Source organism: Diplotaxodon limnothrissa, linkage group LG3, assembly GCF_057381915.1.
Source record: "Diplotaxodon limnothrissa isolate DT_005_m linkage group LG3, D_limnothrissa_male_GT1.1, whole genome shotgun sequence".
Taxonomy (NCBI): Eukaryota; Metazoa; Chordata; class Actinopteri; order Cichliformes; family Cichlidae; genus Diplotaxodon; species Diplotaxodon limnothrissa.
The window spans coordinates 70785572-70801939 of NC_140598.1; the positions used below are offsets into that span (position 1 = coordinate 70785572).

The window sequence follows — 16368 nt, forward strand, 5'->3', positions numbered from 1 at the left end:
TAACTAACTGGTGGGACTCACACAAACACACTGTGCACGTTCTCTTGAGTCAGTTTGGCCCAAGCAGCTCCCACAGTGTTCAGTGGGATTGAGGGTCAGAACTGCAGGCTGCCAATTCCATCCACTCTATTCCCAAATTCTGAATGTGGTCTCTGATAAACTCCTTTCGTTGATGGCAAGTTATCATCTTGGAGTTCAGTCCCAGACTGTGGTGTAATGGGATTACCACAGTCTTGATATCTTGATTGCCTCCAATGATAACAAGCCTTGTTTTTTTTTCCAGTGAGGGAGATACCGCTCCACACCATCACATGCTTCTAACTCCACAAGCTAGGAGCTTGCAGACACTGCAGACACTGTAACTGATTCAGTTACTGCAATCATTCACTATAACACCTGATAAGCTATTAGTGGCTGACATTGAGAAATCCTACCAGTGGCTGGACTGAAAGACAGCACAGAGGCGCTAGTCATGGCAGCACAGGAACAAGCTCTGAGCACAAGATCCATAGAGGCTGGGGTCTGTCACACCAGGCAAGACCCCGGGTGCAGGCTGTGCAAAGACGGTCTGAAACAATCCAGCACATAACAGCACGGTCTAAGATGCGAGCAGGCAGGGCATACATGGAGCGCCATAACCAGCCGGTTCCACCCTATGAGCCCAGTGTCTGTTCTGTGTGTTATTAGAGGGTTGAAGCAGTGAGTTGTTGGTAATGGCATGCACACTGCTGGAGACTGATCACTCAGTCATTAGCCCCTCCCCAACACCAGCTCTACCTCCTTACTCCTCAGGCTGCAGTTCTGCAGACAAAGACACGCCCACACGGATGCATTGATAGTTCTCCCCCTCTCTGTCCATCAGCGCGTGCGCACACACACACACACACACACACACACACACACACACACACACACATGCTGTTTGGTTGTTTTTGTTTGTTTGGTTTTTCTTTTTAATGGTCATATGTTGGCACTTGTAACATTTGTCCATAATGTGTGCCATCAGTGTATCTGCTGGCAGCATTCATGTGTCCTCTTTAAAGGTATGGCTGCTCTTTAAAGGAGGCTGAGCAGTCTGTTTCCCATACGTGGTGGATTTAGGAGATGTAGCACACGAGCTGAACATCCCCAGCTGATCATTATTAAATAGCCATGCCGGTCTACATCTATCTATAATATTTAATATTTGCATTTATGTATTATTGTGCTAGATGCCAAAACTACATGTATATATGTGTGTGTGTGTGTGTGTAGGGTTTTTAAGCGTTTGTTTTTTGTTTTTTTTTTTATTTTATCGCTAACTCTGTTTCTCTGGGTCTTTTCCCATGTGTTATAAATAAATCTTGATACCGGTTTTATTTTGTTGTATTTATCCGTGACAACTTAAAGGCCAGTCCGTGAAAATACTGTCGGACATAAACCGATCCGTGGCGCAAAAAAGGTTGAAACCGCTGAGCTAAAACGGCTCCCGAAACATGCTCTTTTGATTTGAATTATGTAGTACTAAAAGCTCATGTTTGGCATCTGAAATGTGATGAATTTAATTTCTAGTGTGCCAGAAAACAGTTGAAGGTGACTGACTAAACGACGGCCTGCTGTGGTAACGGTTCTAAGGACACATTCATGACGTTCAGAGAATGCGGTTTAAATCCAGACTGATTTTTGCATGAATTAAGAGAGAGCTTTTTATAGGATAATTTGCAGATTCTATAGATTCCAAGTCGCTGCTAATGTTAAACTTTGTTCATTAGTAAGTAGTACATGATAAGAACCACGATGTTTTCACCTAATTGCATTAGTCTTCGTCAGCAAAGCATGTAAGTGTCACACACACACACAAAGATTTTACCACAACATATTATGTTACTGTAATATAATAAAGACTTCCCAACAAGTCTTGCACTGAACATAATTACAGAGAAAATGAGTCATTGTTGAGCTTTTTAATAGCTGTTAGCTTCCACTGTGCTATGTTAGCTCTCTAGTTAGCCACCAGTACACTGCAGCCATGATGTGTGAGGTAGTAAAGAAGCAATGAGCTGATGCTGGATGGATCAGGTCATTGCTCATGTATAATTGGCAGAAGGGGGGAAAATATTTGCAAGAGAAGACGATAATAATAAAATTAAGAATGAATTCTGGAGCACTCAGAGCTTCACACTGTAACAACAGCCTGACTTCTTCAGTGATAATGAATGAGTGTGTCTGGCAGGTTTGCTGTGAGAAGGGAATTTTTCCCAGTGTGCCACAAAAAAGTGAATGCTTTTAGTTGGAAAAAAATTAGAACATGAATTGACTGTGGTGTATCACACTTGTGGATCAAATCGTGTGTATTTGTAATGCTTCAATGCAAATAGCTACATGGATCAGTAAAGTAATGCAAGAGCACAATAGACCCATTACACACAAGTTTGGCCAAGTCAAATCCAGACTGTCCCCAGCCCTCGAACTCTCAGCCTGGGCCATGATAAGCTGCACAGTCTTTAAATAGAATATAATAGCCTTTTATTGTCGCTGTACGTATGCAACCATATTGTGGGTGCTCCACACCAGCTGTGGATCGTGTAAAATTATAAAGCGCTGTATTCTTACTTGCTTTGACTGCCTCGTGCAAAAGGATAAAGTGGCTACTGCAGGATTCTAACAAACACGTTGTTGTTTTGTCATTGAACATAAAACAGTGCGTCTAATAGGGAAAATGTTTTCAGGCCAGTCTTTGTTTGGTTTTTTTTTTTTTTTTTTTTTTAACTCATGTCATAAAATAGCTTAATTTCCAAATGTATCCAGTTTTGCTCGGCAGGTGAAACTAACTAGCATTTGGAGTTCAAATACGTCTCGTTACAGGGTAGTTACAGTGTTCCTAATGTCACTGCTTAACTGACTTATCAAGATTGTTGGTGCACTGAAGTATGACGGAGGCACACAGTGATCCATCGTTGACCTTTGTGGGTATAAGTAGTCCTGTTCTACTCTGTTTAGGTCTGGGTTGGTCGCTTCTAGGCCTCTTAGTGCTGAAGAAGTGCACGTTCTGTACTGCTGCTCGTTAGGACCAAACCTTGTTTATTGGACTCGCTTGTTTCATTGCTGCTCCCTCCTCTTCCTCCTTCTTTATACTCAAGTTCTTTATGCAGAACAAAAGGCCCTTGATCTGTCCACAGGGCCACAGCAACCAGTGAGTTAATTGTGATGCATCTGGAGTCTTTGTCAGATCGGGGACAGTGCGTTTCTAACAAAGTATGTGTTTTTCTCTAGAAATGTGCCCGTCGCTCCTTCTGTGTGTGCTGTGTCTTCTTTTGTGTGTGTGTGTGGAGTTGGGGATACATGTTGTGGAGGGGGATGGGCGCTTTCGGTTTGGCACACAGGGTTTCCTACTTTGTCTGGCAGGGACTAGCCGGACCGGTGAAGGGGGGGGGGGGTTGAGAGGTTAACAGAAAAGGGGTGTGGCTTAAGGTACCATCCCTCTCTTTCTCTCCTGTGCCCTCAGTGGCAGGGTTTCCTGTGGTTCAGTGCAGGGGCGGGGTCCACAGAGATGGGAGTGAAGTAGTCCCTCCCCTCCTTCTTACAGCAAATCACTTGACCGCCTGAAATTCAGAATGCGCAATCTAGTGGCGAAACACACTCACACGTGTGGCTTCGTTTTTTCACATCTCTGTGTCTGAAAAGTGTCTCATGGCTCTGCTAGTGTCAGATAATCAGATTGCTTTACAGCAAGTCCACTAATAATATTTACAACAATACTAACCAGTGTCAACCTGCACTGCTCTGTGCTGACTGCTGCTTTAGTTTTAATCACTGGAAAATCTACTTTTTTAATTCTTGATTTTTTTGTCATTAAAAAATTAGTGTGCAATTTTTTTCTTTGAATATCTAAAGCAGCATCTCGCAGTCTTTGTTATTCAGTTACTGTGGTTGGACTGTTGCTCTGCACTTCATTCAAACTTGGCTTCGCTCACACTACAGGCCTCGATACCTCGGGAGTGTTTGTATGAATGAGTGAATGAGGCATGTAGTAAAAACACAAGAACCAGTCCAGTGGTTGCATGTGCAGTTTCTCTCCCTCTGTGCAGCAGTTCAATGTACACAGACTGAAATAAATAGCTGCTGTTATCTGTTTGCTTTTATGTCACTGCAACCATCTTTGGACTGCTTTGCCTATTTTCTAACAGCTGTGGGCCTGCTAACTGCTCTTAATGGTACTGCAGTTACTCACATGTTAATAGTAGTAACATTTTTCTGCCATTTGGACCATTAAAGTTAACTTGAGGACTCACTTTTCAAAACTATTAGATTTTTTCCTACAAGGCTTAGTTTCATTTCTTTCTTCTTCTTCCACTTAAATGGGTGCAGGAATAAATCCTTGGCTATTACCCACCTTCACTGATTTCAAAACACTAAAAGTGTTTCTTTTCTTTTTTTAAACGCTAACTTTTTCTGAACACAACAATACAGTTTTTGGAGTTTGGAGATGTTATTTGCCAGGTTTTAATGAACTTTAAGGTTTGAACATGAGTACAAATCTCACAGAAACTCATCTGAGTTATCAACTCTAAGCTATATAATCGACTTATTTTCAGCATGAATACATGACACACGTACACTTGAAGCCACATGGGGATAGATGAGAAAATGGCAGCTTTGTGGAGGAGCTCTGAGAGGAGTGAATCTGCAAGTGTGACTGTGGTCAGATTCCCAGGTTAGTGCTTCGCTTTCCCTGCGTCCTTATCAATCCTCCTACACAGCTTTCCTTGACCTCATGATGTTTTCCATCAAGGTCAGGACGAGTGAGTAGCAAAGGAGATGGGAGGTCATTTTTGGATATACCAAAGGTGTCTTCAGTCACAGGATTGTGTAGCAAAGCATCTCCAGTGTTTGCTGCAGTAAAACCAGTCTCTGCTGGAGGGTTTACTTGATTTGTCTTGTGATCTCAGTCACTGCATGAAGTTTCACCCATTTTTCTCTGCCTGCTGTGTCCACATTCAAACGTTACAAGTTATGTTATAGCTGTAAACTCAGAGGTTCGCGTCTTCAGTTCCTAACAGTGGCTCTTGCTAATTCTGAGTTCTTTCTGTGTCTAGGAGAGTTTGAGGAGGAGTCAAAGCAGCCACAACTGTCTGAACAGCAGAAACACCAGCTCAAACACAGAGAACTCTTCCTGTCTCGACAGTTTGAATCTCTACCTGCCACTCACATACGGTAAGTGACTACCAGCAGAGCCTTATCACACACCTGCAGTTTAGTTACAGCTCTGACAACAGCCATGTGCATTTGGGACTGATCTGCTGAGAAATGGTCCTGGCTGTAACCATTCTCACCCATTGAAGGGGTGATCAAATCTGTCCCTGCACAGCACCATACATCACCGCTCCTGCCATCACTTATTCTTTCCTCTGTAGTCAATGAAGTCCTAAACTTGACGACTGAATTTGCTTCTAAACATTTGCCCATCAGTTCTAGTTTGTATTGTTACCTAGTTTGCTAAAGATTACAGTGATCGTAGAGAAAGACAGTTTGAGCGTGGTTATTGGTGTCAAGGACTCCAGAGCAATGCTGTACTCTCTTACATCAAAACAGACAGTTGAGCTATCCACTTACTGTGACCCCTGAGGTGTTTCAGCCATGTGCTACTGAGAGGAGGCCCTGGACTGGGCCCAGGACACCAGGATCACACCTCTTGGCTGGTTTGGGAACACCTCTGTGTCTCTGCTTAGACTTCTGCCCTGAAACCTTGATCCAGACAGGCGATGAATGGATGCGTGTTATTCATATGTTGCACCTTGTTAAAGTCAAAAATGATTTCAAGCAGCAAAAAAAATGAGCACAAAAAAGGCTTGACACTACTTTTTTTTTTTTTAATCCCCTTTTTTGGGGACTGAATGCGGCAGGGATGTCATCAAACCAGATTTTTCCTTCTTGTTTTACTTACTGAGAAGATGCATTTGTGTCTTTGACATCCTCTCTGTGCTCTCCTCAGGGGAAAATGTAACGTGACCCTTCTCAACGAAACAGATGTCTTAGCCGGGTACCTGGAGAAAGAGGTAAACATGCCATCTGTTTATTTGTCACATTACTTTGATACTTAATTGTTCGCTTCGATATTTCATATTGCAAAGAGAGTGGCACTGTGAAGTGGCTCTAACCTTTGCTCTGTTCTGTCCAGGACTGTTTCTTCTACTCACTCGTATTCGACCCTGTCCAGAAGACCCTGCTAGCAGATCAAGGCGAGATTCGGGTGGGCTCCAAATACCAGGCAGAGATCCCTGATAAGCTAGCTGAGGGTGAGCAGCAAGCGTGTTCAAGTTGTTTTAATACATTTACATTATTTATTTTGAGGAGGTGTTGGTGTATTAGTAGTTCAAGCCATTTGTCCCCGTCTCAGGTGAATCAGACACCCGGGTCCAAGAGAAGCTGGAGACCAAGGTGTGGGATCCCAACAACCAGCTCAAAGATCCTCAGATCGACCAGTTCCTGGTGGTAGCGAGGTAACGCTCGCCTGCCATCTGCCACCCGACTACATTGTCGTTGCTACAGCTTGTTTCCATGGCAACTTCTAAATTCGCCAGTTTTTAGATCATGTTTAGCATCATCTTGTGTCAGTACAGAACGTGGCATCTTCAGGTTGGTTGGCTGGTTGTGGCCAATAGACTTTATCATTATTATTAGACTGAATTAGTTTATATTAGCTCGCCAGTGACAGAACCGACCGCCAAACTCAGGGAAACGAGGGGACTTCACGTTTGTGCTGTCGCTGGATGTAACAGTGAGTTTTATGTTAAGAAACAGAGCAGATACTGTCCACTTTCACTGTCTGAGTGATTCTTTGTTGTTTGGCTAGCTGCACGTTGTAAATGAGAACAGTGTGGAGGCGAGGCTGTGAGTCAGGTGACAGGTGGAGTCAGAAAGAGATTTTTCCTCGTGTGGCTGGATGTACCGAGTGGTGCGATCAGCTGATACGATCAGCTGATACGATCAGCGGTATTTTATATAATAAAATAATCTCTTTTATATTAGGATGCTAGGATTTCCAATCGTGCTTGGGTAAGAAACAGTTATGTTTCCTTACATTTCACCGAGTTAGTGGTTCTGTTATTAGTTAGCTAACATAGTCCAAGTCTGTGAGCAACAAATAACCAACCTGGTGATGTCACGCTCTAAACTGTACTAAAACATTAAACTTTAAGCACTGATTTCTTAAATCCAGCTGCACAGACAGAGTTACGCTCAGTGCTGTAAATTAGCCTTTATACATGCAGTATTTCATGCCCACTTTGACATCACATTAGTTTTTATCAAACAGTGTAAATATGATGCGTGTTGTCACGGTACATAGTGTCATGCTACAGTGGAGTATGTAAAGCTTGCCTTTAAAGGCAAATCTAACTGAAGCTACCAGTCAGGTCACACAGGGCCTCAAATGGTTAACACTGAATGTTTCCTGGTTTTTACTGAGCAGTCAGTGGTGTGTTTGTTTCAGGGCTGTGGGTACGTTTGCTCGGGCCCTGGACTGCAGCAGCTCCATCCGCCAGCCCAGCCTCCACATGAGTGCAGCTGCAGCATCCAGAGACATCACACTGGTGAGACATGAACACTAACCAAAGCCTTTAAAGGTTGCTATCATACTCCACCTGCACTAACACAGGAAATAATGAGCAATGACGGGGCAGTGCTATGGGTGAATTTTTAGTTCATAGCAGGGCTGTGCGATATGACCAAAATCTCATATATAAGACATCTGTCGTCCTGACAACGATATAAATCACAAAAATGTAACATTTTCTGTAAATTCTGTGAATCTCAGGCAGCTCAACTTGCGTGAAGTGTTTCCACCTGGGCGTCACGTAGCTGGAGTCGAGTGTTTTAACCGATGCATGAAACGAGACATTTTAGACATAAGTTGTAACGGACACCATCTTTCAAAGTTTGAGTCTAAGGTTTGTTTTTTAGCACCTGACGTCTCTTGTTTTGCTTCTGCTCAATAAACTCTTTCATGTGATTCAGTTTATTTTGAAAAGTCTCAACAGGACCTTGAGCTTGATTGTGAAGTGTTACGTGGAAAAACTGACAAGCGGACAGCGGATATCGCTTTTAAAAATCCATTTTCTTGATTTGAGACGTTTAAATATGACACTCTGTGTACGTGTTGTTTCCACGATTATCTGTTGAGACTCGTGTAACGAGCTTTTTAGTCTGCATTGGGTCATACTTTGGGTGATAATGGTTTTATGACGCCCAGCCCTACTTTGTGTGTCACAAAGGGGATTTGTGCACAATAGGGCTGCCACGATTTGTCGACTAGTCACGATTACGTCGACTATCAAAATCGTCGACGACTGATTTAATAGTCGACGCGTCGTTTGAAGCTTTGTAAGATCACAAAAGACGCAGGAATAATAGCAGGATTTAAGAGTGTAATAACGGACTGAAACAGAAGATGGCAGCATTGCATGTACAAGGATGTCAGCTACCGTTAAACCCTGAAGAAGAAGAAGAAGAAGCAGCTGTGTCCCAGAATTCATAGCGCGGCCCAGCGCAGTTTCCAACAATGGCGGCAGTTAGTTAGTTTTAATATTACTCTTATTATTCTTTCTGGGTCACAAAATAAACGTTTAACATGTTTTCAGGCGAGAATGTAGCTGTGTAAACCTCAAATATCGGCTCAGTTTATCAGGACACCACATATTTTCAAAAGCGCTCCGACGTTTTCGGAGACGTCTGTTACCCACTGGCTCGTTAGCGAGCCGGGGGCTAGGTCACTAGCGCCGTGAGAACACCGGACTCCCCGCAAATCGTTTTCAAACCCACCCCCGTCTTTCGCTACTCAGGTTAAATATATATGAGTCACTTAGATAAATTAAAAATGTTATTGTTTGGCTTTTTTTTTTTAGTATTTTATTTGTTCCTGAGTAAATCAGTTTGTCTGAGATTAAAGTTATAGTTTTTACACAGCTGAATAAACGTCAAGCAGACAGCTGATTATCAGAAGTGTGAGATGCTGGAGAATTTACTCCAGTGTCCTGTTATATTTTAGATAGCAAGGAGTTCATTAAACTTCACCGAAACAATCTGCAAATTTCATTAAAATTTAATAAACTATCATCTTGTCTTTATTTTTAGTTAGCACAGACCTTAAACACTTAAAGCTGTAAGCTAATGATAGTTATATAAGAGCAGATGCATGCTGGTGCAATAAGCTGTACTTTTACGTCCAATGGATGATGATCTGATTAGTCGACTAATCGCAAAAATAATCGGTGACTAGTCGACTATCAAAATAATCGTTTGTGGCAGCCCTAGTGCACAACAGCTGACTTGCAGGGTTCTGTATTGTTTGTGTGCGATGGAAAACTTTGGTCAGTCGTCTTACTCCCTGTCTCTGCCTTTAGTTCCATGCTATGGACACACTGCAGAAGAACAACTATGACCTGGCCAAAGCCATGTCCACCTTGGTTCCTCAGGGAGGTCCGGTGCTCTGCCGCGATGAGATGGAGGAGTGGAGCGCCTCTGAGGCCATGCTGTTTGAGGAGGCGCTGGAGAAATACGGCAAAGACTTCAATGACATCCGCCAGGACTTTGTAAGCTCTCCTCAGTGTTTTTCTCTCACATTATTCACGTGGGCATTTGAACAGTAGTGATACAGATATTCAGTGCTGAAGAGGAAGTTTAAGCTGCACTCTGAGTCCTGGGATCAGCAGATGTTTCCCTTCTCTCCCTCAGCTGCCCTGGAAATCCCTAGCTAGTGTGGTCCAGTTCTACTACATGTGGAAGACTACTGACCGTTACATCCAGCAGGTTTGTCGACAGCATGTTGTGTTTAACGGCATCAGCAAACACTTTCAGACGTTTTGTTTTCAACAAAAATCTCCCGCTCTCTCCACGTCTTCTCTCAGAAACGACTGAAAGCAGCAGAAGCAGACAGCAAGCTGAAGCAGGTGTACATCCCTACCTAGTGAGTATTGATGACAGCTATCAAGTTTACTAGTTTACAAGTTTACCATTACTATTGGGGACCACCTAATGTGCTTTGGGTTGTTATCGCAACGCAGCCAGAGGTCACATGACACCATTTGTATACAACACCAGCGTCACAACAAAGGAGGACGTCGAGGTGATTGTTGTCAGACTCTGTGACCGCAGCGTTCTGTTTTTGTGTCGCCGGGTTTCAACCATGGCGTTGATTTATTTTTGTGAAAAAGATGCTCTCAGGAGTCATTGATGCCACTCAGCAGCCAATGGCATGCAGTCTGTTGGCGTTACACCTTCAGACCGCCTTGGATCGCTTTGAACCCCGGCTGAGTCTGCAAGCTTCACAAGGGGAGGACTGGGACTGTTGTCAGAGTATCAAGAGCTACCACAGACATGCTCAGCAAAGTGGCTGCAGCTAGGCGTGGGAATAGAGAGCTCATGTAGAGAACAGTGGTCCGTCAGTCTGCTGGCCACGGATCACGCTAATCGGTCCATTTATGCTACAATCAGTTGGGCAGATGTTTAAGGAGCCCCAGCAAAGTGTTGATTGAATAAAGGAATGAAAACACTGTTCAAACAGTAAAGACTTTATCATTGTCCTTTCTGGTAGATGTTGGGAAATATGATGCTGGATTTGTGATTGTCATTAGCTATTTAAGCCACAGTCATTAAAGTCTTACCATAGATTTAATTAGATTAAAATGTCACTTTTGGATTAATGAATAAAGATATTATAGTAGCACAGCTTAAAATAAATACAAGTTACAAATGTAACAAAAGCCAAACAACTAAAAACTGTGTTTAACGCAGAAGCATTCTAACAAATAAGCCATGAGGTATTATGATGTGAGGCAGTAAACCAGCACCTTTCTGTATGTAGGAGAACTGAACCACATGATGGAACATGCTTCACTAATTGTTGAATAACTCTGTCCTCCTTCACCAGTACCAAACCCAACCCCAACCAGATCATGGTGCCCAGCAGCAAGCCTGGGATGAACGGAGCGGCAGGCTTTCAGAAGGGACTCAGCTGTGAGAGCTGCCACAGTAAGTGTGCACACAGGCTGGGTTTAGATAAAGTCTGAACCACACTCGTTTGCAGTGGGAGTGTTGACTGTCCACACGGACACATTAAAATAGATGTAAATACAGTCTTTCTTTCTTATGCCACCAACTTGTTCTGATTACCGGCGATCACAGAAGACCCATGTATTACTGGCAGGTGTTCATCGAGGCACCTGGACCTGACAGATACAGGTGCTAACTCACTAAATCGTTTGTCTCCAACCCAGCGGCTCAGTCTCCTCAGTGGTACGCCTGGGGTCCCCCAAATATGCAGTGCAGACTGTGCGCCTCCTGTTGGATTTACTGGAAGAAGTACGGAGGTCTGAAGACTCCCACACAGCTTGAGGGTGCTGCTAGAGCTGGCTCTGTAAGTCTCCCCATCGGCTCTTTCTTTAGAAATGTGTTTGAATTAGGGCTGCCACGATTAGTCGACTAGTCACGATTACGTCGACTATCAAAATCGTCGACGACTGATTTAATAGTCGACGCGTCATTTGAAGCTTTGTAAGATCCCAAAAGCAGGAATAAGTAGCAGGATTTAAGAGTGTAATAACGGACTGAAACAGAAGATGGCAGCACTGCATGTACAAGGATGCCAGCTGCCGTTAAACCCCGAAGAAGAAGAAACTGTGTCCCAGAGTTCATAGCGCGGCCCAGCGCAGTTGTCAACAATGGCGGCAGCTAGTTAGTTTTAATATTACTCTTATTATTCTTTCTGGGTCACAAAATAAACGTTTAACATATTTTCAGGCGAGAATGTAGCTGTGTAAACCTCAAATATCTGCTCAGTTTATCAAGACACCACATATTTTCAAAAGCGCTCCGACGTTTTCGGAGGCGTCTGTTACCCACTAGCTCGATAGCTAGCCGGGGGCCATGAGAGCACCGGACTCCCGGCAGATCGTTTTCAAACCCACCGCCCTACTCAGGTTAAACATATACAAGTCACTTAGATAACTTAAAAATGTTATTGTTTGGCTTTTTTCAGTATTTTATTTGTTCCTGAGTAAATCGGCTGAGTTTATTAAACTCCACCGAAACAATCTGCACATTTAATTAGAATTCAATTAACTATCATCTTGTCTTTATTTTTAGTTAGCACAGACCTTAAACACTTAAAGCTGTAAGCTAATGATAGTTATATAAGAGCAGATGCTGCTGGTGCAATAAGCTGTACTTTTACGTCCAATGGATGATGATCTGATTAGTCGACTAATCGCAAAAATAATCGGTGACTAGTCGACTATCAAAATAATCGTTTGTGGCAGCCCTAGTTTGAATGAAAAGCAGTAAAGAAATCCACATGAGCTAATCAGCAGACTTGGAATGTTTCGGGCTGTCTTGCACCTCCTTAAGACTAAATCTGTTCTTTCTGTCCGTCCAGGAGTCAGGCCCTCGTGGTCACATGACACGCCAGGAGGTACAGGGAATGTCACCGTTCACCCGCAACGAGGGTCGAGCCAAGCTGCTGGCCAAGAACCGCCAGACATTCATCCTGCAGACCACCAAGCTCACCCGCATTGCTCGGCGGGTGTGTGAAGACATTCTGCAGCCTCGACGTGCTGCTCGACGCCCCTACGCCTCCATCAACGCCAACGCTGTCAAGGCTGAGTGTATGTGCACACTCACCCCCTCTTTCTTCTAAGCTCATTTGAACCTACTAACAAAGCAGCAAGTTTGACAGCTTTGTCCTTCAGTGATGTTTTCAAACCTCCTTAAATGAGTTCAACAGAGTTTATTTTTTTATTTCCTCAGGTATGATCAGGCTGCCCAAAGCCACAAAAACTCCAGTGAAGAGCAAGCTGGTGCCTCGACAGTCACTGGCCACCATAGTGAAGGATTTGGGTAAGAACGCAGAATGTGACCAGCGCACTGAATATGAAGCTGTTCCAAGTTAATGCTTCCTTTAGATTATACCACATGTAATTATTAAAGTCCTCTACTGCCTGTGATGCCACATGTAGGTTAGTGTGCCTTCAGCCAATCAGCTGAGTTCAGTTTGTGTGATTTGGACTACTTTAATTTTTATAGCACAAAAGGACGAGAGCACAGTAGTAAAGTAGAAACTAGGGCTGGGCCATATTATACCGTTCACGGTAATACCGGTATAATGTTAGGCAACGATAGGAAAATGAAATATCGCGATAGAATGGGAGTAAAACGCGCATGCGCAGTGCCTTTGTTTTCATACGCACATGGCCGATTGTTGAGTGAAACAGATGAACCAGAATTGGTTTGTAAAAATGGTGCAACTTCCGTGATGTGGAACTGGTTTGGTGTTTGTCCGTCAGATACACAACAAAGCACATTTTTTTGCAGAACATGCAAGTGGTCGTTGTTATTGTCATATTTGTCGGACTAAGATGCTCTTAAATCTGGGAGTAATCTGGGTCCTAAACTCCGTATGCTTCAGGTCAAACAACACTGCAGCATCACTGAGCGTTAAAAACTGTCTAAATTCTTTCATCTTTAATAAAACGATCAGCGTTGCTGCTTTACCAGGTGTAACTATAAAGTTTAACTTCCAGGCATCCATGAAAACAAAAGTTATTACATTTAACGGAGTTAGAAGTTAGCAGGAAGCTAGCGGAAGTTAGCTCGCTAGTTTCGCTAGTTACCTAAGCATGATATAGCATGTTCTGACGGAGAGATTTCTGAAAAAAATCAAACGTACAGCTCTGCTATCACTTCCAACATAAATGAAGACAGGAAACTAAACAGCAGTGACGTTTGTAGGGTTACTGAAGTTGGGCTAGCTGGTATATAATGATGTGCTACGTGATCGCTAGCGGCACAGCTATGTTAGCATAACATACACAGTGAAGCTGGAGGACGAACACTAACACTTTTCCACTTATAAAAGTTAACGTTAAGGTTCCTGATGGTTAGAGACAAATGCAATCGCATGGCAGGATGCTGTAAACGGACCAAACTTCAGTCAGGAGAACAACTGAGATAATCCATCCACAATACGAGGTTAGTCATTAATATACTGCAACAACATGGGAATAGAGCAGCTGCCAGAGAATTCAACATTAATGAATCAATGGTACAGAAGTGGAGGAAGCAAGAAGAATGAGTTTAATAAAGTTTGATTTATCTGACTGCTTTGTTTCGCTTAATGTGCCTTATAATCCCGTGCACCTTATGGTCCGAAAAATGCGTACTGCACACTGCAGTTTAATGTTGCAAAGCACCTCTTTTTAACTTCAGTGGATATTATACATGGTTATGCTCAGGATATGTCAGCCCATTTCTACTGGAAATGCCTTTTGGTTAAACTTTCAGCAAGGAGTTTGCATTTGCACTGTTACATTTTTATAAAGCTTTAATGTACATAAAAACCAGCTTCTTGTTTATGTGAAAATAAATGGAAGGTTGTCTTTTTGCGCTAGTAATGTTGTGGAGTTGTATTTTGTCTCGCATCAGTTATATCGTCGGTTATATCGTTATCGCAAATTTTCAAATATATATCGTGATAAATATTTTTGGCCATATCGCCCTGCTCTAGTAGAAACAGCTCTATTATGCTGCTAACACCTTCAGCTCTTTGCAAGCACCTGCACCGACACCATGCTAACACTAGGCTAGCCAACAACCCAGAGTAACCCTAAAGCTGAGTGAATGCAGACCCCAGATCAGCAGTCAGGCCCTGAACTTCAGCAGGTACCAAACTGATGAGCCGTCTGGCTGCAGCAGTAGAATCACCGTGACGATCGCTTTAAAGTGTCTTCATTTGTGCGTTGTCGGCGTTGTCCATACCTTACTGCTAAGACAAGCATCACGTGTGTCTTCTTAAGGATATGGATTTGTGTTGCTGTGTGGGACTGTAGCCTGAGGTTTATATTGTTAAATGGTGATTATGAGACTGTGTTTCAGGATATTTATTGACAGAGTAAGTCACTAAATCTTATCAGCCTTTTTTCTCTCGTCAAGCCTTGAGTGTCTTAGAAACACTGTTTGTTGGCCTTGTTTTTGAAAGATGCTAAAGAGATAAACTTGCCCTGCTGCTTTTGTCTTCTCTGAATTGTCTTCGCAGCCATCTCTGCTCCTCTGAAACTGAAGGCAACCAGAGGACCCCCGACACCCATCAACAGGAACCAGGCCAACCAGCCTCGAGTGGGCCAGAGCCTGCTGGGGAAGAGAAGCTTTGAAAGCGTCAGTGTTCTTCTCACATAGCTTATATTTAAGAAAATATGCTCCTTTTGTAACTGCTACAACACACTCATCTGCTGCCTGTTTTCATTCTTTTCCTCAGAGTGTGCATGTAATTTCACTCCTCACAGAACTAATGGCTGCTAATTTCTTGCATGTTATGTTGGGGCCTGCTGGGCAGCTTGTAGTATAGTAGTGCATCATTAAATCCAAAAAGTGGTGGAAAGCCAGCATGTTTTACTCTCGTGTTTCCTTTTTGCACTGCAGTCTGATCAATTGTTGTTTTCTTCATTGGTTCACAGGCTGCAGGAGTGCCATACCCAGCCAATGGGAGGCCATATACTTCAGGTATGAGAACCACCTCTCAGTCTGTCATCAAGCGGCAGAAAGTGAGCCAGGGAGAAGCTCCCAACCCTGTGGTGTTTGTTGCCACAAAGGACACCAGGTACATGGCAGCACAGCACTTCCTGATTTACCACAGTAGATCATCAATGCCCCAACTTAACTAAAGCCAGCAGTCTTTAGCACACAGACATGCACAGTCAGCAGGATCACACACAGACGGGTGTCATCAGAGTGACTTGGGTACACACACACCTTGCTACACACAGTGTTAGCAACCTTTTTGCTAATTGAAGCATTATTGTGTCAGAGTGGATGTGTGTTCTTATCACTGGTCTCTGTGAACCAGGGCTCTGAGGAAACATCTCACCCAGTCTGAGATGCGCCGGGCAGCAAGGAAACCTCACCTCCTGGTCCGGATCAAACTGCCGCCGCCGCCACGCTCCCTAGCCATGCCCCTCGTCCCCTCCAACACCAGCGAGCCCATCGTCCTGGAGGACTGAAAATGAGGGCTGAGGGTGGTCTTTTAACAGGACATGGGGGTGGGGTGGGCAGTGGGAGGGGCTGTGTTTAAGCCATCACTTATAGGCAGCACAGTACAGCATACAGTAGTCTTTTTATTTTATTTTTTTCCTCCCCCATTTTCAGTGTCATGTTCCTTTTAGTCCTCTTTTACTTCCCATAAGTTAATGTGTTTCTCTCTCTGTCTCTCTCTCTCACACACACACACACACACACACACCCCTATTCAGTAAGCACACATTAAACCCTCAGGGCTCCAGTATACATGCTGAATTGGTCGCCAATGGTAACCCTGCCTCGGCTCCGTACCATTTATACCAGAAC

The 16368-nt window shown here is 43.5% G+C and overlaps 1 protein-coding gene across 1 annotated transcript in view; it reads left to right on the top strand.

The window, feature by feature from the left end:
- mta2 (metastasis associated 1 family, member 2) overlaps positions 1 to 16034 on the top strand; it is a 30432-nt gene extending 14398 nt beyond the window's left edge. Inside the window, exons 4-18 of the mRNA XM_085349772.1 lie at positions 5076 to 5193; positions 5972 to 6035; positions 6158 to 6275; positions 6377 to 6479; positions 7472 to 7571; positions 9381 to 9569; positions 9712 to 9786; positions 9885 to 9943; positions 10907 to 11007; positions 11253 to 11392; positions 12410 to 12638; positions 12781 to 12870; positions 15065 to 15183; positions 15483 to 15625; positions 15872 to 16034. Of these exons, the coding sequence (XP_085205898.1) occupies positions 5076 to 5193; positions 5972 to 6035; positions 6158 to 6275; positions 6377 to 6479; positions 7472 to 7571; positions 9381 to 9569; positions 9712 to 9786; positions 9885 to 9943; positions 10907 to 11007; positions 11253 to 11392; positions 12410 to 12638; positions 12781 to 12870; positions 15065 to 15183; positions 15483 to 15625; positions 15872 to 16025 (1802 nt within the window). The 3' untranslated portion in view covers positions 16026 to 16034. The remainder of the gene's footprint in view (positions 1 to 5075; positions 5194 to 5971; positions 6036 to 6157; positions 6276 to 6376; positions 6480 to 7471; positions 7572 to 9380; positions 9570 to 9711; positions 9787 to 9884; positions 9944 to 10906; positions 11008 to 11252; positions 11393 to 12409; positions 12639 to 12780; positions 12871 to 15064; positions 15184 to 15482; positions 15626 to 15871) is intronic.
- Positions 16035 to 16368: the final 334 nt, after the last annotated feature.